The following is a 27,247-nucleotide window of genomic DNA, read 5'->3' as shown; positions in this document are numbered from 1 at the left end:
CCTACCTTGTATTGTATTAGCATTTTCCGACATATAGTAGTCCCTTTTCTCCTTATTTCTCTCCTGGGCTGGGATAGTTGTTTCCACCAAAGTTGTAGTCTCCACAGTAATGTTTAGGGAAGGAGGGTATGAAGGTGCCCTTTCTTCAATAAGGTCCTGATGAAGGCCATTGGAGAGATGATGCTTGACAGTTTCAGCCTGCGTGCCCACAGGTTCACATTCAGAAATCAGGGTATTTCCACACCAGGTCTCTAGCTGAGCAGGTTCGGGTTCAGGGGGAGGAGGCTGACAAGGTTTGGTTGCTGTGCTTGCTCGCTCCTCTATTTTCTCGTCTTGCTTTTCTGGTGGCCTAGCAGCCAGAGCAAACTCCATTCGTTCCTCCGTTTTGACCACCGCCTCGTGCAGTGAGTGCGATGCAAGAGGGCCATCAGGAGTATCAACTGCGTAACCCTCATTGTCAAGTAAGGATGTGTCAAAAGCTGGCAGGGAAATGTAAGAGTGGGAGAACTGCTCGCATTGTGCAGTGAGGGACTTCACCTCACTAGCAGCAACAGACGGGAGAATTAGGCTAAGTTCCTGGCCAGCTTCCCCGACAGCTTCTGCGTCGGCTGGAAGTGATGCAGCGTCTTTGCCGACGTGAAGTTGATCATTTCCATGTTGCGTTACTTTACCACTGGGCTGTGCAGGACATGCTCTCTCTACGAAGGACTGTAGATATAAGAACAGAAGACAACCATTCTTTGACAGATCAGTTCTACGATTTCACCTTCATTCAAAAACAGTTTATCAGAAACCAGTTTGTTTCAAAGCATCCCCACCTGTGCCGGAGTGGAAGGCGTGGTGGACCACATTACACCTGACAGGATCTCATCTGTGATGTCACGCCCACCCTGATTTGGGTCCCGTATTCTTATCTGCCAAGTGACAGAGACAGAGTGAGTGTTCTCTAAGTCGGTGGTTCTCAAACTTTTTTGGCCCAAGGCACTTCTATATATTTTTTTTTCATCTGCAAATTGATGATGAAAGGGTTGGCAGTTCAAATCAGCGTTTTTACATGGAAGCAGCCACCCATTGGTGTATGAATGTGTGAATGAGAGGCCATTGTAAAGCACTTTGGGGTACCATGAAGGTGCTGGAAAGTGCTATATAAGTGCAGTCCATTTACCAGTTACCATCTCTGACACCCCTAAAGTAAAGTCTTAATTTTGACTCAGCTTGCTCCTGCCTTATGATGTAGGGAAAAAAAATCCAGCATGTAACTTCAAATAACTCATCAAACTAATCGTAGTATAGATGCACATTTACCAGGTCTATTTATTTTCTCTGAGACTGTAGAAAGGAATACTTGTGACAATTCACCTTGGTGAGTTCACGAATGTCTGAATATGACTTTGTACTTCACAGTTAATAATACATAGATAATATTATAATTTGAGTGACTTAGGAAAAATACAATTGCTTATTTAATCACTTAACAGCACCCTTTGCCTGCCGTCACTCACTTTGAGAGCCACTGCTTTTAAATTCCGACAACACATGACCATGTGACCAGCGGTAAGTTACAGTCCAGTCACTGCTGGCAGTCACCACAATGTTGACAAATACTAGAACTTTAAAAGGTGTTGATGGCAAATATGTAAAGTGTGGGGTCGTAAACCTTTTTGCTTTGAGACGCTACCTGTTTGCGTTCTGCCCTTAGGGGGTTGTATGAATGTGCCAGTAGCTGTTGAGGAGGAGGTGGGCTTTGTTGCCGATGCCGACCGACGTTCATTACAACAGGCTGGACAGATGTGGTGTACGCTGGCTGACCTGGATAGTATCCTCCTGCCGGTGGTTTAAAACAAAAGATTTAAAATAGCATTTGGTTTTTGTGAAGGCACAGGGTTCTCCTTCATACCTGGGTGTCTCCTGGTTGAATTTTGTGCTTTTCATTGGGAAAAAGTGTATTTTCCAAATACAGGTGTGTAAGTGCAATTTAAATAAAGTTAAAGAAAACAAATAATTAATCTACAACTTGGTGTTAAGTGGTATAAAACGTAATGATAACATGTCTGCTTGGATTGTAACTCTTTAAAATATTTAATTAATTTATTTAATTAAAATAATGATTTATCCGTCTTACCATATGCAGGGTATTCAGATGCTCCTGGATAGAAGCCTGCTGACCCACTGATTACAGGATACTGCTGACTAGGAGAGATATATGCGGTGCGGTACTGAGGGAAAAAGAAATCTGAATTAAAGCGCAGGATGGTTTATAGCTACAGCTAATTCTTTGACACCATACTTTGACAACATGTCATAAGTGATTGTGAGAAGTTTAGTGTTGTCGGCCATGGCTTGATTCCATGTGTTTAGAAAAACAAACAAACAATAAATGTTTTATCAACAGAATGACTTTAACCCAAGAACTAAGCTTTCTTGGCAGTAGGTTTACGCAGAATTAGAATAAGTCTCTTCAACTCTGAGATACTGACGCAAACTGAAGTCTTTCTCTAATGGGCGATCCCGTCAACATGACTCACATGCTTGAAAGTACACCGAGTCGTAGTGTGTGCACAAGACGTGAGTGAGGTTTGAAGGTGAGATCGGCGATTGCCACAGTGAAATTACCTGCCCTGCAGGGATGAAGTAGCCCTGTGAGGAGGCAGCAAAGGACAGCTGTTGGTGGGATATCATCATCATCTGGGACCTGGGTGGATAGAAATGAGGGGGTCTGACTGGCCGAGGGCCGCCTCTCGCCTGAACAAGAGGGAGAGTGATGACTTTAAGAGCAAACTCACGTGGTGATCTGTCATAGTGTTGTCATCATTGTCTAACCCATCTGATTTAATGCAGCAGCATTGTTTTGTTTTGTTGTTTGTTTTTGTTTTTTTTTTTTTTTGGGGGGGGGGGGGCTGTATCAGAGTTTCCTGGCACACTTGCCAGCAAATGCAGGGTAAGTTCATCTTTTCACATACAGAAAGCAAAAAGTCTAAGATGAGGGGCTTGTTTAACGGCTTGAAATCATTAAGCAAGCTTGATAACGGCTCGTTTGCGAGCCACGATGTGGTGGGTTTTTTTGGGGGGGGGGTCAGTACTGGTACGGACAAGGAGTTACCTTGGAGAAACGATACGGCATCGTCATCTGAATCTCCCAACAGCTGAGGCAAAGATCGGGGGCTACGCTCGGGGGGCGGAGGAGATGGGGAATCCTCGGCGGATGCGGATTTGAAGTAAGAATGAAGCGCACATTTCCGAATCCTAACGTTTTCGTCAGGATCCCGACTCGGAGCTAAGGATTCTGACTTTAACCCAGAAGTGCGACAACGTTTCTGAGAGAAAGTCAGAATTCCGACACGGCATCCCACGCGCATATACCTTATACAGATGGACCGATTGTGATCTTCGATTTGCGGGAGATTAAAGGAACGTTCGTCACTTCAAAGACATGGTTCTAAGAAAAAGGCAAAGGCCCCCAAAGATGGTCGCTGGTGTGACCACTGTTAAAAGACAGAGTGGTGTTTTCCCTATCCCCCGCACCCGCACAATGCACCTGGCAGCGGAGAGAAATTGCTCTCGTGAGATGTTTTGTGCTTTTTGAGCCCTCTGTTATGTCCCTAAAGTCAACAGACAGCGTCACTTTAACTTATTATGTTCAGCACCCAAGGTGGTGCTAAGAAGGACAGCAGGATGAGGATGCGACCGGTTTCCGTGAGTCTCATGTGCGCCTTTGAACGAGCGATGTGCGGATCGATATTCCAATACCGCCAGTACCAGATCTTTATGCTCTGAAATCGATTCTCACATCAAAATACTGTGGTGAATTCTTCTGGTGGATTCAGGTGATGTAGATGTTGAAGGAGTCTTCACTGACACAGACTTAGTTGGATAAAAACTGGTTTATTTCAAAGAAGTCAAGAGTCAGACAGGCACCATGGGAAAGCCTGGGGATGTCTCTGGGCCAGATGTGAGCAACTCCAATGATGCTTTGTTCGCATCACCTTTTATACCTCCCAACAAGCAGAGGAGGAAGATCCAGGATATGGAGGGATGTATGCATTCATAGTTACACCCCTAATGGCCATCTGGTTTAATCTGATAACAGTGATAATAACAAAACCATACATGAACAATAATTCCCCTTTCTGGGAGGAAGGCAGCTGCGAGTTCACATCCTGCCATGTATCAAATGGTGTCACATGCATAGGAAGGCAGCAGCGGGTTCAGATACTACAATACTGACACTTATGATACTTCAGTCATGCTAGGTAATGTGTATAATTAATATAAGTATAGTTAATAACACGGTGAAAAGTAACTGAACGACTGAGATCTTGTTGAAACGATATGTTGTTGACTGCTTTTTCTTCCGCCTGATGCGTAATGCTGCAGGCAGGAACCACCCGTGGGTGCTGAGGGAGAAAATGTGCTTAGCACTGTTGCCGTTGGAGTTGTTCAAATGAATAAATGTGTTTTTAATATGAGTCACGGAATAAAATACTTAATAAAATACATGAGTAAAAGTACATGAGTTCGGCTAATGTGTATCACTAAAATCTCACATAAGCAAAAATTGGATTGGATTACTTGGAAAAAATGTCATAAAGTTATGTAGTGCAACTTCTAAAAGAGGCCATGGGGAAATTTGAAAAATATATATTTGATAGGATGGATTAAAAAAACAACATTTTATCTAAAATGTATCTAATATTACTGACAATCATTCTAATTTGCTTTAGCTGCTAAAATAAACCTGTGCAATGATTGTTTTATTTAATTCACTCATTGCCTCTGCTATACCTATAAAACAATTTAAAAAAAAAATGTCTACTGCTATGGAGAGTCTTGATACAGAGTTGAGTCTAAATAAGATGAATAATTCAGTGTAGGGTCGCCCCATCATTTGTTTTGTCTTGTGATTTTATGCACATTAGGAGTATTTGCACAAAGAATCGGTATTGGATCTGTATCGAATACTGTACCGATACCGGCAGCAAATGAGCAATGGAAAACTGCCCGACTATTGTCCTTGAGCGCTTGCACAACTGCATCCCTGAAGTCAGCGCATTTTTGTCTTTGCCAGATTACACTTGATGAGAGGAATGCAGACTGCATCTGGGAGATCCTTAAAAATGCCTTCCAGACCATTCAGAATAAGAACAACAGCCTGCTGAGCTTTGAGGAGCTTTACAGGAGTGCCTACACCATGGTGATCTGCAAACATGGAGAGAAACTCTACTCGGGTCTGAGGGAGATCATCACTGAGCACCTCATCACCAAAGTAAAGAATCATTGACTTCTTTGTTTGTATCTTTATCTGCATAATTTTGTGCAAAAGTAATCTGTGTACTGTTTGGTTATCTTCAGGTACGGGTTGATGTCATGAACTCTTTAAATAACAATTTCCTGCACACACTGAATCTAGCCTGGATTGACCACCAGACTGCCATGGTCATGATCAGAGACATCCTCATGTACATGGTTGGTGCTCTTACGTTATCTACTTTGCCCAAATCAGCTTTTTGCGTTTGTATATGGATTGCTGTATTGTGACTGCTCCTGCTGTTTGGTGTGGAGTTTAATTTTTTTAATCACTAATCCTGGTTTCTTTATATTTCCCCCACTTCCCCTAAAGCCACTACAGTTTTGTTCTTCTGAATTTCATAAGCAGCAGTTTCCAACTCACTGAACAAGACAAAATGTTACTGTCCATTTTACTTTTATCAGGAACCAAATTATATTTAAATTAATGTCACAACATGTTCCTTGACAAGCATTCTCTCTTGTGCACCAGGACCGGGTGTATGTTCAGCAAAACAACTTGGAAAATGTTTACAACCTTGGCCTCATCATATTCAGGGACCTGGTGGTGCGATTCGAATGCATTCAAATACACTTGCGACACACATTGCTGGACATGATTGCATGCGAGAGAAGAGGAGATGTCATAGAAAGGTACACAGGGATAAAATACTTTGACTTTTTCTATGACTTCTTGTATGGAAGATTGACCCACTCTTGTGACAGTGCAGGCTGCAGTCCTGTCGAAACATTGTATGTTTGTATGTATGCAATGTATGTACAGAGTGATTCGATTCATGATACAAGGTTGACTCGAAAACCAAACTACCAGTCATACATAACGGCTAAAAGGTATTTTTATTTTTCTGTTGTCCCTAGGTCAGCCATTAGAAATGCCTGCCAGATGCTTATGATCCTTGGCCTGAACGATCGGGCCGTCTACGAGGAAGATTTTGAAGACCCGTTCTTAGATATGTCAGCAGAATTCTTTCAGGTCAGACTGTGGTTGATTGTGTGTTTCACACTCTCTAAAGGTTGAGTGTGTAAAATTTGGCTTGATTGAAGATTTTTATATTGAAAGAGCTTAACATGCTGCCCATAAATACATTAATAAAAGTATATATTTGGAAAATAAAAGTAATTTGCACCCCCTCCCCCCAAGACTGGTTGTCATATATATGTATATATATATATATGTATATATCCTGTATATACTGTATATAAGAATAGAAATAAATCGAGGGTCATGCTGCTTGTTAGCCATCTTGCGCCGCCATTTTTTCATTACGCCCAGTATTTAAGGAAACCTGCCTGACAGTGCCCTAAATATGAAACCATTTGACAGGCGGGCTTCCTTAAATACCAAGCTTCATTAACATTTTTAAATACTCGACCTTTAACGCATCAAGAAATACAAGGTCTTTGCCCTTTGCAGATTGAGAGCCAGATGTTCCTGGCAGAGAACAGTGCCTGCGTCTACATCAATAAGGTGGAGGCCAGAATAAACGAAGAGATCGGGCGGGCCCTTCACTGCCTGGACAAATCCACTGAGGAGTCCATCATCAAGGTGATGGAAAGGGAGCTCATCTCCAAACACATGAAGACTATTGTGGAGATCGAGAACTCTGGTCTCATTCACATGCTCAAGACAGACAGCACAGAAGGTAAAAGGTTTTTGGGGGGGAGTGATCATTATGACTTGACAGCTGATTTTTTTTTTTGTTGAGCCGTTTGTTTTCCAAAAACATGCTGCAAGAAAAATAAGTAAAGTTAAGGTTACAGACACATTATTGGTAGGTGTTCTGTTTTGCAGAATACATTTTTATTAAAATATTGCATATAAAGGATTCCATGCCGTTTCCCCCAAAAGGCTTGGTTTTATTAATTCTCACCATGTGTCTCTGTCAGACTTGGCACGCATGTTCAAGCTCTTCGGTCCAGTTCCAAATGGCCCACAAATAATGTGCGATTGTATGAGTTTATACCTGAGGGAGCAAGGCAGAGCCCTGGTGTCAGAAGCAGGAGAGGACAGGAACCCAGTGGAATATGTCCAGGTGGGAATTTTATGCACCCAAGCACACAGTGGAGGAGATTCACTCAGAAATCTTTTTCATTTGCTCCTTGGCAGGGCCTACTCAACCTCAAGTCCCAATTTGATCATTTCGTCATTGAGGCCTTCAGCAATGATAAAGTCTTCAAGCAAACTGTGGCGGGAGACTTTGAGTATTTCCTGAACCTCAATTCCTTCTCACCGGAGTACCTGTCTCTCTTCATCGATGACAAGCTTAAGAAAGGTGTCAAAGTGGTGGGTGCTTTCTTTGCTTTTCTTCCTCTTGTCAAAAATCTTACTTTTCCAAAAAGGAATACACATTTCTGTTCGTCTGTCTTTCGTAACTTTGTTTTCTCTGCCCAGTTAACAGAACAAGAGGTTGAGTCAATTCTCGACAGCACCATGGTGTTGTTCAGGTTCCTGCAGGAGAAGGACGTGTTTCAAAGGTTCTACAAGCAGCACCTGGGCCGCAGGCTGCTCAGCAACAAGACTGTCTCGGACGACTTGGAGAAAAACATGATCTCGAAGCTGAAGGTATGTTGACGTACATGTGTAGGTTTATTTGTGCAACACCATACCCTTGGCATTCCCTTCCCATTGGCTCTTCTCGATCTCACCTTCTCTGCAGGCAGAAATGGGCTTCCAGTTCACTTCCAAAATGGAGGGAATGTTCAGGGACATGAGTATCTCCAACACAACGATGGACGAGTTCAGGCAGCACGTTCAAACTACGGTGGTAAGTCAATGTGTGACAAAATGCCGCAATAACCGTGAACATCTCATGAATCCTATAGCAAAAACACAGAAAACGAGAAGAGAAGCACCTGTAGTCATCTAAATGTTCTTGGAGTAACACTAATTTTGAGCAGGTCTGTGCTCACGACATTACAAACATTAGGAGATTTGTCTTTTTTTGTTTCCTGTTTCTTGAAGGAGTCACTTTGTGGGGTGGACCTCACTGTAAGAGTCCTCACCACAGCCTGCTGGCCGACACAGTCGCCGACACCTACATGCAACATCCCTCCTGCTCCAAGTCTCGCCTTTGAAGTCTTCAGAAGGTAACGATCTACTTCCTGTGGCACTTTCCTGCTTCCAACATTCCTATATTTATTCTGTACATTCTTCATTGTGAGTGTTCTTATCTGCTCCATGGCTCTTCCTCTTCGTGAAGCATCAGCTGCCATGGACACACTTTTCTGCCCTTTATATTTCACAGATTTTACGTCACTACCAAGCACAGCGGCAGGAAGATCACACTGCAGCACCACATGGGTAGTGCAGATCTTAAGACAGTCTTCTATGGAGTTGTTAAATTGGTAGGCACAAATTTCCACTCAATATTGCATTGTTCGTGTGAACTCTCTCTTGTGGAAATAACCGATTCCTTTCAAAATAACGACGATGCAGCGTTGAAGGTAGTTCCTTGTTGTACGATTGTCCCTCTCATCAATTGCAGGAGGAAGGTTCAGACGTGAGTATAGGAGGCGCTCAAGTGACTGGCTTTGACACCCGCAAACACATCCTGCAGGTCTCTACCTTCCAGATGACCATCCTCATGCTTTTTAACAGCAGAGAAATGTACACGTTCGAGGTAGGCAGGCACACAATACATGTCACAAGTTTGTCTATAGCTCAGAGATAGTATTCAACATTGTTCAAAGTTCAATAATAATAAGTAATTAACAGTCGTTTATCTATCAATCACGAAAATGAAAAAAGCATGCTTAGCGGTGGAGGTCTCGCAATATTGTCAGTATATTTTAATGCTGTATTGATGGTTTTTAAATCAGAAAACATTTTACCTTTTTTCTACATTGTTTACATTGCATGTAAAGTTGCATTATGGCAGGGCTTGCACATACCATGTCACTGCCCACCTGTAACTATAAATGACCTTTTGTTTTCTCCTGAAGGAGATCCAGGAAGAGACGGAGATACCCGAGAAGGACTTGATCCGAGCCTTGCAGTCTCTGGCCTGTGGGAAGATGAGCCAGAGAGTTCTGAACAAGGAGCCAAAGTCCAAGGAGATCGAAAGCAACCACCATTTCACTGTCAATGATTTTTTTACCTCCAAACTGCATAGAGTTAAAATACAGACGGGTGGGTTACAATTTTCACAAACTAAGTGTATGGTAGTCTCCCACTTCTGCTGCTGCTGCACTTTTTTCACTCTATGTCTGACTGTCTAGTGACGACCAGACAAGGAGAATTTGACCATGACAGGATGGACAGTCGCCAGAAACTGGACGAAGACCGGAAGTATGAGATTGAGGCAGCTATTGTCCGGGTAATGAAGTCGAGGAAGAGAATGCAGCACAGCTATCTGCTGGCGGAGGTGAGGAATCACTTTTTTTTCTAGGCTGATGGAAGGATGTCCTCACCCCTTCATGATCCTGTCACTGACGTGCTATGTTATAATGTAATAGCATTTCTTTTTTGTTAGTTTTCAATATTTTGTGTCTGCAGGTGACTCAGCAGCTGCAGGCACGCTTTCTTCCCAGCCCTGTGCTGATCAAAAAGCGCATAGAGACATTGATAGAAAGGGAATACATGGCAAGGATACCAGCCGATCGGAAAACGTACATCTACATTGCATGACTGAGGAAAGAGACTCATCTGTCCATTCTGTCGGGACTATTGTTGTTCACATGGACTGGAGGTTTATTCCAGGGACACAAGTCAAGTTCATTTACAAAACTGCAGATGACACACTTAAATCCAGGATTTGCATTTTGGCACTGGAGAAAACAAGAAATAACAGACCAAAAAATGTCCCCCCCCCCCCCCTTTCCTTTTTTTTTTTTTTTTTTAAAGGCCCAGTCTTCTACATTTCTGTGAGCTCTGAATGTATTGGTTTCTATGTTGGCTTTTAGGTGCCTTCTAACAAGGAAAAACTTGGGTGAAATATGAATACCCCACATAGTATTTTGTCAGAACATTTTGTTCAAAGTGATAGAATTCTCAAAAACTAAATTTGGATAGTTATAGTAATTTTTATAGAAATGCTTTGCTTAGTGACTTTAGCTTCACAACAGTTACACATTGATGCTAAGTCCAAACATCCACCTCTAAACTTTATATCCCAAAGGTACAACAGCAGGATATTTTGGGTGTATTTCTAAAAAATAACTTCTCAGTGTACCAATTGAATGACCCGAGTATCTTGTGCTGTCAAAAATAATAATCAAATCTAACAATTAAACTTTGGAGAGATTAAATTAACACATACTAATAAGATATTTAATCCAATCCAATTAATTAACTGAGACGATAAATAAAAGATAACTGCATAATTAATGGATGTAGTATGCTTCACACAGCAAATTACTGAAATATATGAGAAAAGTTCATTCAGTCGTTAGTCCTGGAGGGGCCTGTTGGTCCATTGAGTTCTGGTTGCGCACCAGGATGTGACTGGATAACTTTGGCCAGAGCATCCAGCTGATTTATGAAACTCTCCATGTCTTCTTCAGAGCTGTGTGTCCAGGCCAAGGGCAAGTGGGTGGAAACAGGCTGACGGTCTGCAATACAAAGTCTGTCAGGGATTCACTGTAGAGGAGACAAGGGGGGGGGGGACTGTCACAGCTGACCTTGGAAGAACTGGCCGCTGCGAGTCGTGCCTGCTGCTTTGGACAGGGCCAACCACACCACGGTGTCGGCTCCTTGTTCAACAGTGCGCAGCCTCTCACCCATCATCTGGTGGAACTGAGGCATCGACGTTGAAACAGCTAAAAAATGGCCAAAACTGGTTAGGGGTTCCGCCACAGACCGATCTGTTCAGCAGATCTGTTGCTGACAACAAACAAGTACCTCTTCCCCCCCAGAATGTTAATATCACACATATTTGTGGATAAAGTGGTGGTGGGGTTGTTGTGAAGTCATGCTGCACAATACCTGGAGTGTCTGCCCAACCCGGGTGCATCACAGAGAAGTGAATGGCTGGATTGGCATCTGCCCAGTGTTTCGTCATCACCACCTGCTGTCTCTACAGGAAAACAACAGCATGTTACTACCTCAGTGCTGTTCATTAGCGCTGCAAATGTGTACATGAACTATTGTCTTTTTTTATTCCTCTGATAAAAAACCCAGTCTTTTACAACTCAGTATGATCAATGAGTAGTTAAAATCACTGCATTTGCAAACAGTGACAAGTCTGTGGCCATTATGCTGCTTATGCATTTTAAACAATTCTAAAAACAAGGGCATATATTACCATGCTCCATTATTAGTGCAAGATTTTGTAATATGAAGTGGTAATAGAGCAAGGTTAAACGAATATCAAAATATTACTGTGAATCACCAGTTTTCTGATGTCCCACTTGATCTACTACCCTACCAGTTGTAATGCCAGAGTAAAATCCCAAAACCATGAGCAGATCCAATTTTTGGGCTACAAGAGTAATATGGACACGAGAAGTGCCGCAAACATTCTGATCCACTATGTCGTTATGAGGATGTTAATATCAAATGGACGAATGTAGGGGCCAGGGAACCCGGGTGTAATATATCACAGGCCATGGGACAGGTCCATTTGTATCATGCTTTCTTTAAACCTCCACAGAAATGTCATGCTGCGTTGGTTCACTTGGATTCGTAGTGTCACGCAAATACTTGACTGACTACAAATATTGGCTTACCACCTTGTTCAGAGCGTAGGCCATGAGGCCGTCAAAGCGTCCCTTCTCCGACTGCAGGTCATCCGTTCTGAGCTTCTGGACGAGCATGCCTCCTGAGGACACAGTGATCTAAGAGTCGGGGAGAAGAGAGGCTCAGTGTGATCAGACAACGGCCACTTCACTTGTGGACAGAGGTGGCATTATGCAGTCCACATGGCACGGACAAGTGCTGTTGTTTGTGTGGGTCGGTGTGCGTTTCGCTGCTCATACCACCCTGGGGTTGCGGCTCCTCTGCAGGAGTGGAATCATAGTCTGGGTGAGGATGTACACGCCTGAGAAAGAAGGGGAGAACTGACATGCTTCTCCTCTATGATGAGGTTTGACGGCAGGCAGGCAACATCTAAACTGTTGCTCTCCTACCACAGTCGGTCGCAGGTGGATCAAGCATGTCTCTCTATGATTGCCGTTATTTAAGCTTCTTAACGAGGGTCTCACCCATGGTGTTGGTGGCAAAGTTCTTCTCCAACCCCTCTGCGTTTAGCTCCCTCTTGTGCACCATACACCCTGCATTGTTTATCTTGCATCGCACACACACACACACACACACACACACACACACACACACACACACACACACACACACACACAAATTGCAACTTCATGTCATCCAGGCTGAATCGCACGCCAAGTCAAAAGAAAAGAATACCAACCAACACGTTTAGGGACGGGTACTGCTGCTTGAAGCTTTCTGCAAACTCCAAGACCTTACACGTCTCTGCCATGTCCAAAATATGGATGTGGACCTCCTGCAAGGACCATGCATGTGTGTCAGTAATCAGCATATGTGTGGCATTATCTTCTCGGTGAAAAGGAACACTCACAGTATTCCCAGACTCATTGACAATACACTCCCTGGCTTCCTCTGCTCTTTCTCTGTTACGGCACACCATGTGGACTGTCCCACCTGCGAATGAACACAACACACTCAGTATTTTATTTGAATTGCAACCTGAGAGCACTTGACTCCTACCTTGCTTTGCAACAGCCATGGCAGTTGCTTTGCCGATTCCACTGTTGGCACCAGTGATCATGAAGGACCTCCCCACGACCGACACATCCAGGTCCTGTGGCTCAAAGCCTTTAGATGCTGCTTCATACCCATTCCTAAGGACAGGAAATAAGGAGAAAGACAGTCTGTGTTGATTCTTCTCTTTTTATGAGAGACCAAAGAACTCAGATGATTCACAATTTGCAGCGTTTTCCACTGCACTGGTGGAGTCAGGTGATGCAGCCATCGTCGAGATGGCATGTCAGCAGTGAATGGAACTATTGTGACTGCAGCCTTCATGAGGAGCAGTGTGCGGATCACTGATCTGGTACCCGGACCCTTGTCCTTGAATACATAGAAAAAAGTTCAGCTGAACCGCTGGAGTTCTGTGTTGACAGAATGTTTACACTAAAACTGGCAGCAAGGAATGCATTCATTCTTTTTGTTGTTTTTGTTTTTAATTTACGCCAACTCACGATCAAAGTAAGGACTCGGTGATGGACTGACCTTGTGTAGTGGTGGATTCCATTCAAAAACCAGACAGCGTTTCGGTACAGAGACATGTCATCAAAAGACTGACAGTGTAACAGCTGGAGTGAACCAGCTCGCCGCTCCCTATGAAACGCTCCACTGTGACGTCATTCGTTGCCGGAAGAAGGCGAGACTGCGCAGTTACGACTTTAGAGTGTCTCGTGGACGATTGAAGAGTCAAGAGATTTCTTCAAGTTCTAATATCGTTTCTTTTTACATTTTTGTCAAGCGTTGATTTTTTTTTTAGCGCCAATTTATGAGAGCCACCTTGAGAGAGCAAAGGTTGGAAATATCGACATATAAAAAGAAAAAAGAAACACATTTATTTTACGAGAATAACGTTGTACATTTAAGAGATTAGTCGAGAATGGGTAGCTAATGTGATAAAATATGTATTATGCACTATTTGTGACATCGACGTAAGTCAAACAATTCACAAATTGATCTGTTGCTAACTTGCTTGCTTGCATGTTTAATCTCATACATGTACGATACTGTTGACTATCATGTTTTACCACGCATATATTTTGCCATATATTTGCCACATATTTTGCTGGACCAACACCTGCGCTTCCTCACGGGACGTCAGCATGAGTATCTGCTTGGTGTAGTTCTGCTGCCCTCTAGTGTCTCAACGTCATGCTGCAAGGTTTACCTCACGTTTAATTTTTCACTTTTAAATAAAGTGAATCTGTCTTTTGGCCCTCGGTCTCTGTTGGTTAAGGGCTCGTTCTTTCCGAGCGCATACGTTTTAAACCAATCTTTATGTCTACAACGTACACTTTGACTTCAAGGACCATTGAAAATGCCTATTTTTAAGAACGCGGTACGCTTTGAGGGTTAAATATCAGTGATCGTAGGTGGTGCCAGGGTGTCGTATATTTTTCCAAAAATAAACAAACAAACAAACAAACAAATCCTGCCCTGTAGATGACAGATGACGGGAAAATTTGTTCATTGAGTTTCAATGGAGCGTCTTATATTGACAGGAATGAAATTTATAAGTACAAAACAGCCTCACTACATACGTGCGTGACTAATAAGCGGAGTTAGTTTTAAGGTTAATAAATAGCACAAACTCTGATGCATGGGACTGGCCTGCTTCATAGTAGAATTTAATTAGCTCACTCTTAACTGGGACCACAAAATGTGTCAAGTGAGCCTGCCGACAGGGTTGTCAGCTCGCCCGATAAGAATCTACCTTGCAGCTATGCAGATTAACATGTGACACACGATCTGGTCATGCTGCACAAGGTTTGCGTTGTTGTTGTTGTCGTTGTTGTTTCTTTGTTTCTTTCTTTCTTTCTTTCTTTTTTTTTTTTTTTTACAGAACAGAGACAGAGGTCAGTGTGCTGAAACAACATGCTCCACGATACTCACAGTCTACCCAAAATAATGCATTCCCACTCTCGTTTAGGAACTAACTAATGGAGAACAGTGAACATTTTAATTCCAATTTTACCTCACAAGAAACGTTCCCATTTGCATTTGCCTCGCTACAGCCCTCTTAGGACCGCCAGCAGGTGGCGTGCAATGCGTTGTGAGCTCCGTTGAAGTGGGCCTCGTGCATGCACTCGAGCTGTGGGCAAACACATGACGTCCTCCTGCGGCGAGGCAGTGCCAAAGTGGCGGATTTTAAACCAGAGGTAAGTGCCTGACTGACTTTATCTGAGTCTTTATTTACACGGGTTTGCTGTGGTGACAGTGTGGGTTTTCTCCTGCAAAGAGAATGTGACAGTCGAGCATTCAAAAAATACTCACTGCATCAGCCAGTTCACAAAAACAACGGAAAGGGTGAGAAACCAGGACAAGCGGTTAAAAATTGCGGCTGATGCCGACCTTGAAGCATGGAATGTAGGCTACCAGAGTCCCAGTGGGCGGTGTTGACGGGACATCCGGGGAGCCCAGAGAGGGTCAGGCTGTTAAACCTGCAGCCCCACGTCTTCTCCTTACCTCTGCAGGAACGCACCAGCTCACTCCAAAGAAGGAAAAGTTTACTAATTACCATCGGTAATTAGTAATAGTTATTATATTCAAAGCAGTGTGACGTGTATAATGTGTATAATTGAGTCATAGCAGATGGCATTCAAAAGTCACAGGCAAGTCGCAGCAGGTTCTAAAGGTCTATAATTCTTTTCAAAGGTTCTGGAACTTGTTTCAGCTTGTTTCAGAATCCTTATGTTTCATGCTGGATTGCATTAGGTATTATACATACATACATGTATATATATATACATATATATATTTATATATATATATATATATATATATATATATATATATATATATATATATACATATATATATATGTATATATATATATATATATATATATATATATATATATATATATATATATATATACATGTATATATATATACATATATATGTGAAGTGAATGGTGTCCCATCCCATTCGATTCAGGAATATGTGAATGTAAAATTAATTGTTAATAATTAATAATTATGCGCCGCCAAAACAAGGCCACTGTGGGGTGGTCCACCCTCTTACCACTAACCCGGGAGGCACATTGCCCTTTGTGAAATTTCTGGCCAGTTATCATAAGGTCATAAGATGTGCACCCATGTGAGAATTCACAAGCCGTTAAGAGATTATGAATCACTCGTTATGTTTGGAAAGGAATGTCCGGCAAATTCGGTCACTTCTGTTTTTATTATGTGAGACATGCCAGCGACGTTTCAGCCTCGGCCATGTTTACATATCTGAGGAGACACGGGACCAGACCTGGTATGTCGCCGATAACATCACATAGCTCAAACGTGAATGTGTTTCATGCAAAACCCTCAGTATCAGGCAGAGCAACAAAGAAATTATTCAGCCAAGTTAGCTGTTGTGTCGCCACTGGTACGACAGTTTTTTTGAACCCTGAAAGCAAAGCAGGTGCTTGAAAGCTTGTTTTGTTTGCAATGTCCACTGTGCATTTTAAATCCCATCTCTCAGCAGCTGGATGGAACAAAGACACCGATGTCCTTTCACTGTTATGTGATATGATGTCACTTGAACTTGTTGGTCATTGAGGTGACACCATTAAATCAGTCCTGTGTAGTGGAAAAAATAAAACATATTGGCTCACATATTAGCTGTAAAATCTAAATATAATGAACTGGAGACGGTCGGCGTCTGGCGAGAACACGCAGTGGGTGACAAGGGATGAAAGTGCAGTGACAAGACGGCCCCTGCTGCAGAAGGGTTTGCCTTCTAATGACTCTGACAGTGACCCGTTGAAAGTGGCTGGCTTGAGAGTCTCGTCCTTTCTCATGTCAAATAAGGAGTGTGGGTTTTCCACCCACCCTGCACCATCTTTAATGACATAGCTCATAGCCGCAGTCCCGTCCTGCAGCCCTCATTATGACTCAGTAATCACAGGCTACACGTGTTTTTCTTTTCCTCTCTCCCTTCTCTATCTTTCTTCCTCTGTCTTTTTGAAAGATCTATACTCTTCGTCCCTCCCCTCCATTCCTCTCTTTGCCCTCCCCGGAGCAACAACCCAGTCTGCGAGTGAGCAGTGAAAGAGTTGCTCATAGAGAAAGTGCTTGTTGACTTTTCTTTGCAGACTGCAGCTCTTTAGGGGAGGCAGTCTGTTATTTATGGTTCAGGCTTGTGTGATTGGCTAGAGAGAGATATAATTATGGCTGGCACTTCGCTCAGCTAGTTTTAGAATTACAATAGGTGCCATGCTAAGTTCCCCTGTTGCTATGTTACCAAGTGGATGGCCGGGTACTGTATAGAACATGCTTTTCACTGCACATCTCTGACTACCGGGTGGATCCTTTTAGTCAACTTCCCCTCAACCCAGTCAGAGCACTCGGTTGAAAATGTGGGAAACACGGTGTAATATTATAATGACTGATGTAAACACGAGGCTGTATTTGAGCCTCTCCCTGCTGCTGTTAATCTATCAGCCTCTGCTGATGCTTGCTGTGTGAGAAGGATCTAATAGTAAGTCCTATTTTTTTTGTTTACATCAAAATATTCATTCTGATGTCTCTACAAGTGCACTTGTCTTCTATGTAATAATATATAGTCTTTATTAATGCCTCTAATTACAACAGTTATTAATTTAAACAGACTTTTTCAAACCAAATAATAGACATGCATATATATATATATAATATGTATATGCATATATATACACATATATATATGTATATATATATATATATATATATATATATATATATATATATATATATATGTGTGTATATATATACACACACATATATATATATATATATATATATATATATATATATATATATATACATATATATATATATATATATATATGTATATATATATATATATATACATATGAATAAATAAATAGAAATATATATATATATATATAATGTTATATATATATATAATTAACATGTTAATTTGTTAATTTCCCTGAGGGAGTCATCCCAAAGGAATCAATAAAGTCTCTATCTATCTATCTATATATATATATACACACACACAGACACACACACCCATACATACATACAATACACATACACACGCATATAAATAAATATAAATGCAAGTGAAAATGAAACGCTAGACGCCCTGGATAAAATTACTGGGGCCTCCATCTAGTGTTACATGACACTTCTAACACTCCGTTTACACTAACAGACTGGCAGTCATACTAGTTGACCGCCAGCATTTGAATCAGATCATGGTGAGAATGAAATGCAGTCTGAAGAAGACTTTGGTTTCTTGTGTTGCTATGCCTCTTGGGGCTCCGAGAGCCTCCACTTGAGTTCTTTACTGTGCTACAGGCGGGGAGCTGATGGCAGTGGCCTTGCTTGTTGGCAGGCGGTGGACGGCCTCTCCAACAGGCTGCAGACATTTCTGGCAAAGTGCTCTATATAAGGAGGTGAAAAGACAAGAGTCACGGAGGCAGCGGGATAAACAACTCTCGGCAAGCGTCCGAGCAGCTGACGGCCGGACGGCCGGCTGAAGTCTTGTTTGACTTGCGAGCGCCGGATAAACTGGAGTGATGTGCATCCAGAGGCGTGAATATTCTCCTTCTGCGACGGTAATTAGGGTACAGTGCAGTGGGAGCCACAATTCCCTGATCGTGCAGGGTGGTCAGACAGGGACCTTGAATAGACTAATGGGATTATGTCACTTTGGATTTGTCCTCCACACTCTCAGTGAAAAGAAGAAAGGCAGACGTGTATTTTTATGCTCCCCCCAGTGGGCGGGAGGCAAGGATTCATCCCCTCCACGCGGAAAATCCTGCTGTGTCGTCCATAGCGTGGCTGATGTGATCAGCGTCTGCAAAAAACGCGACGTGTCACATCACAGGGAGAAAACAGGCCGAGGGACGGAGCAGCGGCTCAATGAGTAATCCCTCACTAATCCTTTTATTTTGAATACCACGGTTAATCAACAGTTAAAAACAGTGACGACTCACTTTTGTTTTGTTTTGTTTAGTTTTTTCGGGGAGGAGGGGGGTACTTTGTTCAGCTAAACATCAGGCTCACCAGGGTGTTTTGACAGAAATTTGCCCTAAAATGTAGAATATCTCCTGGCCACTGATTTTTCATATTATCACACCTGTTGGTTTGATTATGAAGCAAGCTGGTGGTGGCAAGAACCGAGCCGGCCGCCCCTTGTGCCTCGTGAGGCGGCTGTGAAGATGCGATGACTCGATCCAGTCGCAGGGTTTGGAAAAACAATAAATAGTGGCTTTGTTATTAAGTTGTTGTCGCCTTCTCCATGCAAGGCTATTTGGTCAAGACTTTAATAATTAAAATGGCACCTCCAAGCAACTCACGACATCCATCACCTCTCTCCCTCCGCTGTCTAGGAATGCAGCAGTGCCTCTCGCAGATTGCAGTGTCTGCGGAGCCCTAAAAAGGGAAGGAGTCTCACTCCGATTCCTGGCAGCTCGCAGAGCAGTGGAGGCTAAATTAGGCCTGGTTTCATTGACTTCCATTCCCCTGTATCCCTGCGGCCCCGCAGCCCCGCAGCCCCGCAGCCCAGCAGAGGGTCCAGGTCGCCTGGGGCTCACAGACTCTGACGCTTCCGTAGAGCTTCTCCACTCGCTGCCTGAGTGAGTTGTGTCACGAGTCAGATGTGGAGATGACACAGAGGGCAGAACATGAGAGATGCCACCTCTTGGTAGTGTTGTGACTCAATGACAGAAAGAAACATGGCTAGCATCAAAGTCTGGCCCGTGTTGTTCTTTGATCAGTTAGGTGAGAATCACAGGGAACCTGCAGTAAATGGCACCTTGTTGTTTGCTACAACACATGCCGGTGAATTGCTGATGTTGCTGAACTGCACTTTTTCTTTTTGACAGTGGGGATTTTAAATGATTACATCTACTTCAAACATATTAACAGTCAAGGTGACTGGACACTACTTCTAAGCAAAAAAATACAATAAAATAAAAATCAATTTGTTTTATATTTAAGAGGGACAATTTTACATTTTAAATGCCAAGGTCCAATGTGTAGGATGTAGTATCATCTAGTGCTATGAAAGCATTGCCATTAACAAATAAGAACATATTTTATTTTTCATGTTTAGGCGTGAAGCCATGGTCATGATGTAACTTTAGCCTGAGCTTTCAAGCAGCCAGACTGCAATCAGACTGAATGATCTGCCCTGCAGACACCAGATAACTTCAGCGTCGCTCCGCAAGCATTTGTCTTGCATCAGTAGATTGCATTCAGGGTTAGGGTTAAAACAGGGGTGGCTTTAATGGTAACCTCCGTTTGCTGACGTCCCACTTGATGGCACACTTGTCTGGGGGTTTACTATTGATTTGAGAAGGGGTGGAGGGATTGATTAAAATGAGGTTTCCCACAGCTTGGAATGTCCTTTTCAGCCAGAATAGCAGTTCAAAGCCAGTTACTGTTGCTATTGTTTTGGATGACTTCAGAATTGTGCGATGATTCTGCAGTAAGGGCAAAGAGTGAAGCAAAAGAATTCAGTATTTTTTTAAATCAATTATATTGATTATTTTCTTTGGTTCGATTCGATTAAACAATTCATTAAATATGTGAAAGGAAATATGTTATAAAGAAGAACTCTTTTTCCTTCATTATAGAACCAGCTTAGACCACAACTACAAAAAACATAAAAGTGAAAAGATATATTTTTTTAAATCTTTCCATGTGAAACACAACTGCAAAACCAATTTTTAGGGGTAGCAAAATTAGGGAAACAAAGCTTTAAGTCTGTTTTTTTTTTTTAATTTATTTATTTATTTATTTATTAATTCATTTTGAGTCTGTGTAATAATTTCTTAATCGTTTCAGCTGGAGTAGGCAGTAAACAGCAACTGTCATTTCAGGTCCATGTCCTTATTTTTTCCTTCTTGGTACGTTGAACTAGGGCTGGTACTGTGTCGATATTATACCCATTTTAAGATTAGCATATTTAGCCCTCAGTTTATAGCTTCCTGCAGCTAAAAGTGATGCATTGTGGGATTTCCCACATATTTGGAAGGAAACCCAAAACAGGGCAGCCATGACACACTGCAACCAACATCTGACCGCAATCCTGTCGAGTGTCAGTGTTCTGAGCAATGGGCTCATTTCCAGAACTGCACGTCTTAGCTGTTTTTTCTGGGGAAAAAGTGGAATAAGTGAGACAATGGGAATGAGGCTACGTGCTGTTAGAAGACACTGATGACATTTCATAGAATATGGTGCCTTTAAAGCAAAATGATTCCTCGACACGTTGTTTTTTATTCATGTTACTTGATTTGTGTCCTTTGATCTGAGGCCGTGTATACCTTGTGTTCCACCTCGCGTGTCATGTGACCTGCAGCTTGCTCTCCGTCGTTCTGCTGATGACACGCTTGTTGGCCCCCCCCACTCGGCCCTGCTGCTCCGCTGTCCGTCCAGCGTGATTGACCGCCTCTCTTTCTCTGTGCTGGCAGTCGTGTGACAGGTGCTGAGTGCTGCTGAGTGTTGCCGCGCGTGTGGGCTCCAGGGACCTGCTCCGGCATTCCTGCAATAGTTCTGACGGACGCGGCTCTCTGTGGGATGGAAGAGGCGACTTAGCCCGGCTGCCCCGCGCGCAACCTCTGGGACAGAGAATTTCGGAAGGGGCGAGTGAAAAGTGGCGATGGTTAACCTGACGTCTGTGAGAACGTGCCGCGTTTTCACTCTGGGGTGGCCGAGCGGCGGCCTCTGCAGCGCTCCACTTCCTGGTTCTAAAAGCAGTTTCACTGCTTATCTCTGTGGGTCCCGAGTTTGGTTGGAGAGTCGCAGTCACTTCCTCTTTTCACTCACAGGCCACAAGCAAACATTTGATTCTGTGTACATTAAACACAAAGAGTGCGTGCCCAGTTGTGAAAAATGAAGGGAAAGAGGAAGTTGTAAAACTAGGTGGTGGTGGTGGTGGTGTGTGTGTTTGTAAGGGGGGGCGGCGGGGGGTTGAGATGCTGAGAGAAGCGGGGGAAATAACAAGGTGACCATATTTGGCACCAGTAGATAATGTGAGCAGATGAGACGATATGAAGCGTGGTTGTCATGGCGACTTGATTTTGTTCAATGATGTGTTTTTTCCTCCTCTTTCTTTTTTTTCCCGCTCTTGCTGCGAACCTGGCTGCTGCCTTTGCGGTGGGGCGGCCGTTGTTGCCGAGTAGAAGGTGCAGCCGCAACGAGGCTGCGAACGCTAAGAGTGAGGGAGGCAGAGCGAGGGAGATCCATCCCAGAATGCACTGCAGTGAATGCACATCAGCCAGACCTGCGCTGAAGTGACTTTGCCGGTCTCAGTGGCGCGTCAGCGATAGACCGACAAGCAGGTAAGCCCGCTCGCTGTTTGTTGGAGGGGTTATTTGTTATGCTGTTATTCCTCGGGCAGCTCATATTGATTTGTTTAGAAAGACTTGATGATTTCAGAATTGTTGTTGACTCCTTCCTCTTGAACAAGGGATTCCGTAATGTTTTTACCAGCAGAATGGTGGTCAAACTGAGCGTGCAAACATAGAATTCTAGTTTTGTAACTTTCTGTCATGTCTTTTTTTTTAGTTTTAACCCAAAGTTTGGCTCCATAATATTTTCAGTGGTTTATCCGCTGTTGACACTGTTGCTCATTAGAAGCCTCGGCTAAGGCCTCTCTGCAAAGGGTGGTTCCTTTTTTTTAATCTTCAAGATAAGCCTTAACACACACACACACACACACACACACTATGGTGTCACACGGGGACAAGGCAGTGTGCTATTTCCTCTCTCTATATTTCAAAGTCGACAGCTCGAATTGCACCTGCTTCCCCTCCTCGCTGCCTCGAAGCACAGCGGCAAAGTTTAAGCGAAAGCCGCAGAGCGTGCAGCAGGGAAACGAGACTTCAAATTTACACCGAAGGAAAATATTTGCCAGCGCGCACAAACGTTCACAAACTGGCAATTACAACTTCTCCGTCATTTCCCCCCCCGTCCCCTCCGCGACCTGGTCCTGGCGGGGGCGCTCCGCGGGCCCTGGAGTAAATCTTAACGTAAGCAAAATGTTGTTGAAGCGCAGGAATGACCTCAGAGCAATATTTTGCTTTCCGAGTCTGCGGCCTCTAAAATTAGCGGCCGGCGAAGCGGCCCGGGCGGCTACCCGCGTGGAAGCTTTCTGCGGGGCCTCGCGCCGCGGCAGTTGTTGCCTCGATGGCCCGTAATGGCAGCGTAATGTGTATTTGCGGCCTCGGTGATAGATGAGCCGTCGGGGCTTGGCACACCAAAGCTCCGGAACATTTCCTCAGCCGAGTGAGAGTTCACATCGTCCAGCCAGTGTCATTTACAGAGGGCTGGGAAATAGCAGAGCGCTGAGATGATAGGGAGGCTTGAGGTGGAAACTCGCATTCATGAGGGAGGAGGGAGAGGAGCGGCGAGGCGAGGCTGGACGGAGGTGAAGGGTTAGGATTTGATGGCTCGACAGCGGCAGCGGGGTCGCTACTGCCAGACTGTGTCGGCCCCCTCAGGTCAAAGGGATTCATTGCTAAAGGTCAAAGTGTGTGTACATTTCTGGAATATAAGACGCTTTTACTTTTCTCCCAAGCATCTTGCATTTTACAATCTACCGTAGATGCCATATTACTGACAGCTGGGCTTTTACACGGGACCACTGAAACAACTTTGGGCCTTCTCATTGGTGGTTCTCATTGGTTCTTTTTATTTTGTATTTGTATAACAATGTAGATTAACACTTATAATGTCGAGAGTTTGGAAGAACTTATGTGGAATTATTCAACGTGTTAAACAAAGCACAACATAGCCGTGTAACATTAGTCCCATTAGTGGGCTTTCAGTGCAGTACATCTACAGTGTGATGCACTGATCTTGTCTTGAGAAGTTATCTCCCAATTCAGTCTAGCCCTTTTTTTGAGGCGACAACTTCTTCCTCTTGTTATTTTCCTTCCACTACTTCTTAAGCCATGAATTGCAAAAGGTCAATTGGTAAAGATTCCAAAAGACATCACTCACACACTTTTCATCACTCACGAGCCAATTGGACACGACGCCCTGAAACGCACCGTCGTCTCAAGCCGTGCGTTTGCCAGCTAGCGGACGCTAAAGTTTGCCAGCAGGCTAACGCCATTACACCACTGATATGGCGTCAGTTGGTGGTGGGAGGTGTCGGTCGTTCCGCGTTGCACCTTTTGAGCGCACAACTACTCAGCTGCATCTTCACTAATTGTGTGAACGAGCTTCGAGCAACATCTGCGCTCTGGAGAACACGAGAGAGACGTGTGCAAATTGCAGACGCACCTCGTGCTTCACATGTGTGTTCGGCTCTCTGGTGTCCTCTCAGTCAGCTTCCTGATTCGGTCACCCGGAATAGTTTTCAAACAGCCTTGAAGAGGTTGTTGGCTGGCTGCTTTTCATTCTCGTTGCAGTCCAACTCAAACAAAGCCATCTGAAAACAAAGCCCAAACTATAAACCTTGTCCTGCTTTGTCTGGCACTTTTTAGTTCAGGACATAATTCCGCAAGTATCCTTTTTTTTTTGAATGGCTGAACGTTTTTATACTTTTACTTCACTGCGTTGTTGAGTTGAGGAAGTAGTTCGCTGCTCTTCTTGAGGGCTGTTCCTATTTCGCAGTACCACACAGAGACCTCTTCCTGTTTTCGGTTGTTTTGCATCAGTGTGTTTGAACCACAAGGTGTCGAAGGCTGTCGCTTCTGGCTCACCTTCCTGCGACGGTTTTAAAACGTCACTGGCGGGGAGCAACGGTCACCCACATCGTCTCGCTCCACCTGTGAGGCTCACGCTCTGCCGGCTGCCGGATGTGCTGCGTCATCTTGCTTAAAGGTATAAATGGGAAACCTAAGAACATGAATAAGCAACTAAGAATGCTTTGGCTTGGAACTCCGGCAAAGTCATATGCATCTGTGAGTCAGAAAAGATGTCAAGAAGCACATTGAGCCGTGCTGGGACGAGGAAAGATGGGAAAGACAGCCAGACGAGAGACTTGGGGACAGGGCAGAGCAGAGCAGAGCAGAGCAGAGCAGAGCAGAGCAGAAGCTCTGGCCTCAACTCAGCGGCGGTGGAAGAGGGGAAATTCCACGTCAGTGTCTCACTTTCGCAGTGAGCCCAGATTCTTCAGAGGCGTTGCTAATGTGTCTCCTATCGAGCCAGAGCAACATCAGTCACCGCACTGCTCTTTACGGGGGAAGGAAAACTCCATTTGTTGACGCTGGCGCGTCCCGCTGCGCACATCGATCAGCGCTCAAACAGCCAATTGGACGGCGGCTGTATGTTTTCCAAGCCGGTCGCAAACGAAACCTGGACTTCCTCTTGCGTCACAACGGGACCGACCCTGTAACGCGAGCGCTGCGGCACCCAGCCACCCACCCGCCCGTGGCCGAGGGACGCAACCTGTCTGCCGTTGGCCGCCGGCGAGGTGAAGTCTTTGCACTTTGGGACGGAGTGTCACGGTGGATTTAGTCCCGCCGCTGTGCAAATTAGACATGACTTATCACAAGCTTTGTGTGAGGCGAGCTGGTCCAGCAGAGCGGAGGAAGGGGCGGGGAGGCGGGAGGGGCAGGCGAGGTGACTTTGGTGCAAAACACGAAGCAGCGACCACTACCGTCACACTCAAAATGAAGCGTTTTGTAAACAATGCCCGGGAGCCGTCAGAAGACTTGGCGATGGCGCGCTGCTTGCTCGAAAATCTCCTCAGATTGCTGCGAGATGCCAGCGCTGCCATCTCCATGGCTACCGGATATTGCAGCATCAGGTCTAAATCAAATCCTTGGAGGCTTCGGTTCTACCTCCTGCGGCTTTTCCTGTGGCTGCGGCCGTGGCAGTCAGACAGACAGTCAGACAGACAGTCAGTCAGTCAGACAGTCAGTCAGTTAGTCAGTCAAAAGACACACAGACAGACAGTCACACAGACAGACAGACAGACAGACTGTCTGTCTCTTAGACAAACAGTCACACAGATGCTTGGCAGTTGCACTGCGTGCGCGTGTCCCCCCCTTCCTGTCTCCAGTTGCCGACCTCCAACCCACCAACAGAGGTGCAGGTCTGTGCAGGTCTAACCAGTGTGGGACCCCTGACTGGGGGCTTGTTGTGTTGTTGTTGTTGTTGTGGCGTAGTGCAGGTCGGCATGTCGTAGCAGAGCAGCGGGGGCGGGGCGGGGGGGGCATAAGAGGTTGGAAGCGCGTCCAATGTTGCTGCAGGACCCCCTCAGTGCTCCCCCTGCAGTCAGCCCCAGCTACCTCACCAGCGCTGCGCCACGCTTCCTCACACTCTGCTTCACCCCGCACGACCTCATCCTGTTACCAATTAGACTTCTGTTTTCTCCTTCATCTCCTCTGTGCATTTTTCCTCCCCTCTCTCCTCCATCCCTCCCTCCCTCCGTCCTTCCTGCCTCAGCCGGACTGGAAAGGCGAGGGCAGCGCTGCCGTAACTGAACCACCACTTCCTGGTGTTGTTTTTTTTTTGTGGGGGCGTGGCCAGCTCCTCCAAGGCAGGGAGAGAGAGAGAGAGAGAGAGAGAGAGAGAGAGCGGGACTGCAGGGTCTGTACGCCTGGCACAGCCGATTCTCCCGCTCCTCCTCCTCCTCCTCCTCCTCCTCCTCCTCCTGCTCCTCCACCTCCTCTACAGCTGTTGCTCCTGCCACCCAGCGAGGGGCGCCTCTCCCCTCCAGCAGCCGACAGGCGATCCGGCGAGTCGGCAGAGACGCGACCCAGACTGTCTCAGCACAGCACAGCACAGCACAGCACAGCACAGCACAGCTCAGCTCAGCTCAGCTCATCTCAGCTCAACCACTTCAGGAGGGAGGGGTGAGGAGAGGGACGGAGGGAGGGAGGGAGGGGAGCCACGAGCACACAAACACAGGCAGCACTGCAGCGTGCGCACACACACTGACACAAACACCCCTCCTCTCTCTCTCTCTCTCTCTCTCTCTCTCTCTCTCACTCACTCTCTCTCTCTCTCTCTCCCTCTCTCTCTCCCTCTCGCTCTCTCTCTCTCTGGTGCTGGGCTCCACGCAGCTCCTCCACTCATTCGCTGCTGATTCACTCGCTCACTCGCTTGCCTCTCCTCTCGCCGGGTCTCTCCGCTCTGCCTTTGCCGCGCTCTGCCTGCCCGCCCGCCCGCCTGAGAATGGTCCAGCCGGTGCCTGGGGGTCTGCTGTCGCAGCCTGTCTGAACACGCGCACAAGACGCAAGAGTCAGTCGGTCGCTCGGTCGACGGGCGGACGCACTCACGCGTGCGCGCGCAGACACACGCCAGCCGGAGAGCAATGTGAGAG

At 45.0% G+C, this 27,247-nt stretch overlaps 4 protein-coding genes across 23 annotated transcripts in view; 2 read left to right on the top strand and 2 right to left on the bottom strand.

Annotated features, from left to right (window-relative positions):
* The window catches only part of LOC142884294 (eukaryotic translation initiation factor 4 gamma 1-like), an 8,725-nt gene extending 5,372 nt beyond the window's left edge, over positions 1 to 3,353 (bottom strand). The window contains exons 1-6 of the mRNA XM_076019805.1: positions 3,101 to 3,353; positions 2,614 to 2,742; positions 2,123 to 2,216; positions 1,679 to 1,824; positions 819 to 914; positions 6 to 708 (exon numbers count right to left, since the gene is read on the bottom strand). Coding sequence (XP_075875920.1) covers positions 6 to 708; positions 819 to 914; positions 1,679 to 1,824; positions 2,123 to 2,216; positions 2,614 to 2,742; positions 3,101 to 3,127 — 1,195 coding nt within the window. The 5' untranslated portion in view covers positions 3,128 to 3,353. The remainder of the gene's footprint in view (positions 1 to 5; positions 709 to 818; positions 915 to 1,678; positions 1,825 to 2,122; positions 2,217 to 2,613; positions 2,743 to 3,100) is intronic.
* Positions 2,295 to 10,255, top strand: LOC142885124 (cullin-3-like). 3 transcript variants are annotated; one of them, XM_076021260.1, is made up of 16 exons: positions 2,295 to 3,215; positions 5,066 to 5,263; positions 5,350 to 5,463; positions 5,777 to 5,937; positions 6,163 to 6,277; positions 6,719 to 6,947; positions 7,192 to 7,337; positions 7,412 to 7,588; positions 7,697 to 7,867; positions 7,962 to 8,069; positions 8,267 to 8,391; positions 8,550 to 8,649; positions 8,790 to 8,924; positions 9,247 to 9,433; positions 9,523 to 9,668; positions 9,800 to 10,255. In XM_076021260.1, exons 2-16 carry the CDS (start codon positions 5,189 to 5,191, stop codon positions 9,929 to 9,931), a joined length of 2,121 nt encoding a protein of 706 aa, XP_075877375.1. In that variant the 5' UTR covers positions 2,295 to 3,215; positions 5,066 to 5,188; the 3' UTR covers positions 9,932 to 10,255. The 3 variants fall into 3 exon arrangements, with proteins under 3 accessions (XP_075877375.1, XP_075877374.1, XP_075877373.1); XM_076021259.1 differs by lacking the exon at positions 2,295 to 3,215 and adding an exon at positions 3,491 to 3,693 and having other exon boundaries at positions 9,777 to 9,915; XM_076021258.1 differs by lacking the exon at positions 2,295 to 3,215 and adding an exon at positions 3,494 to 3,693.
* Positions 9,079 to 27,054, bottom strand: LOC142885128 (dehydrogenase/reductase SDR family member 12-like). Of its 5 annotated transcripts, none has more exons than XM_076021279.1 (11): positions 26,914 to 27,054; positions 24,256 to 26,873; positions 12,980 to 13,113; positions 12,831 to 12,913; positions 12,660 to 12,755; positions 12,445 to 12,526; positions 12,220 to 12,281; positions 11,971 to 12,078; positions 11,228 to 11,318; positions 10,924 to 11,061; positions 9,079 to 10,854 (listed from the first exon to the last, which is right to left on the bottom strand). In XM_076021279.1, exons 3-11 carry the CDS (start codon positions 13,038 to 13,040, stop codon positions 10,685 to 10,687), a joined length of 891 nt encoding a protein of 296 aa, XP_075877394.1. In that variant the 5' UTR covers positions 13,041 to 13,113; positions 24,256 to 26,873; positions 26,914 to 27,054; the 3' UTR covers positions 9,079 to 10,684. The 5 variants fall into 5 exon arrangements, with proteins under 5 accessions (XP_075877394.1, XP_075877395.1, XP_075877396.1 ...); XM_076021280.1 differs by lacking the exon at positions 26,914 to 27,054 and having other exon boundaries at positions 24,256 to 24,577; positions 24,678 to 26,815; XM_076021281.1 differs by lacking the exons at positions 24,256 to 26,873; positions 26,914 to 27,054 and adding an exon at positions 15,368 to 15,597.
* LOC142885126 (muscleblind-like protein 1) overlaps positions 27,024 to 27,247 on the top strand; it is a 36,119-nt gene continuing 35,895 nt past the window's right edge. For 6 of the 14 annotated variants that reach the window (XM_076021269.1, XM_076021267.1, XM_076021264.1 and 3 more), the window contains exon 1: positions 27,024 to 27,247. The gene's annotated coding sequence lies outside the window, so the exon portion shown is untranslated. The other 8 variants (XM_076021274.1, XM_076021273.1, XM_076021270.1 and 5 more) reach the window with 3 other exon arrangements.

Source organism: Nelusetta ayraudi, unplaced genomic scaffold, assembly GCF_046127955.1.
Source record: "Nelusetta ayraudi isolate G7.1 ecotype Tasmania unplaced genomic scaffold, CSIRO-AGI_Nayr_v1 ptg000011l, whole genome shotgun sequence".
Classification (NCBI taxonomy): domain Eukaryota; kingdom Metazoa; phylum Chordata; class Actinopteri; order Tetraodontiformes; family Monacanthidae; genus Nelusetta; species Nelusetta ayraudi.
This window is presented reverse-complemented; position numbering and strand designations above follow the sequence as displayed.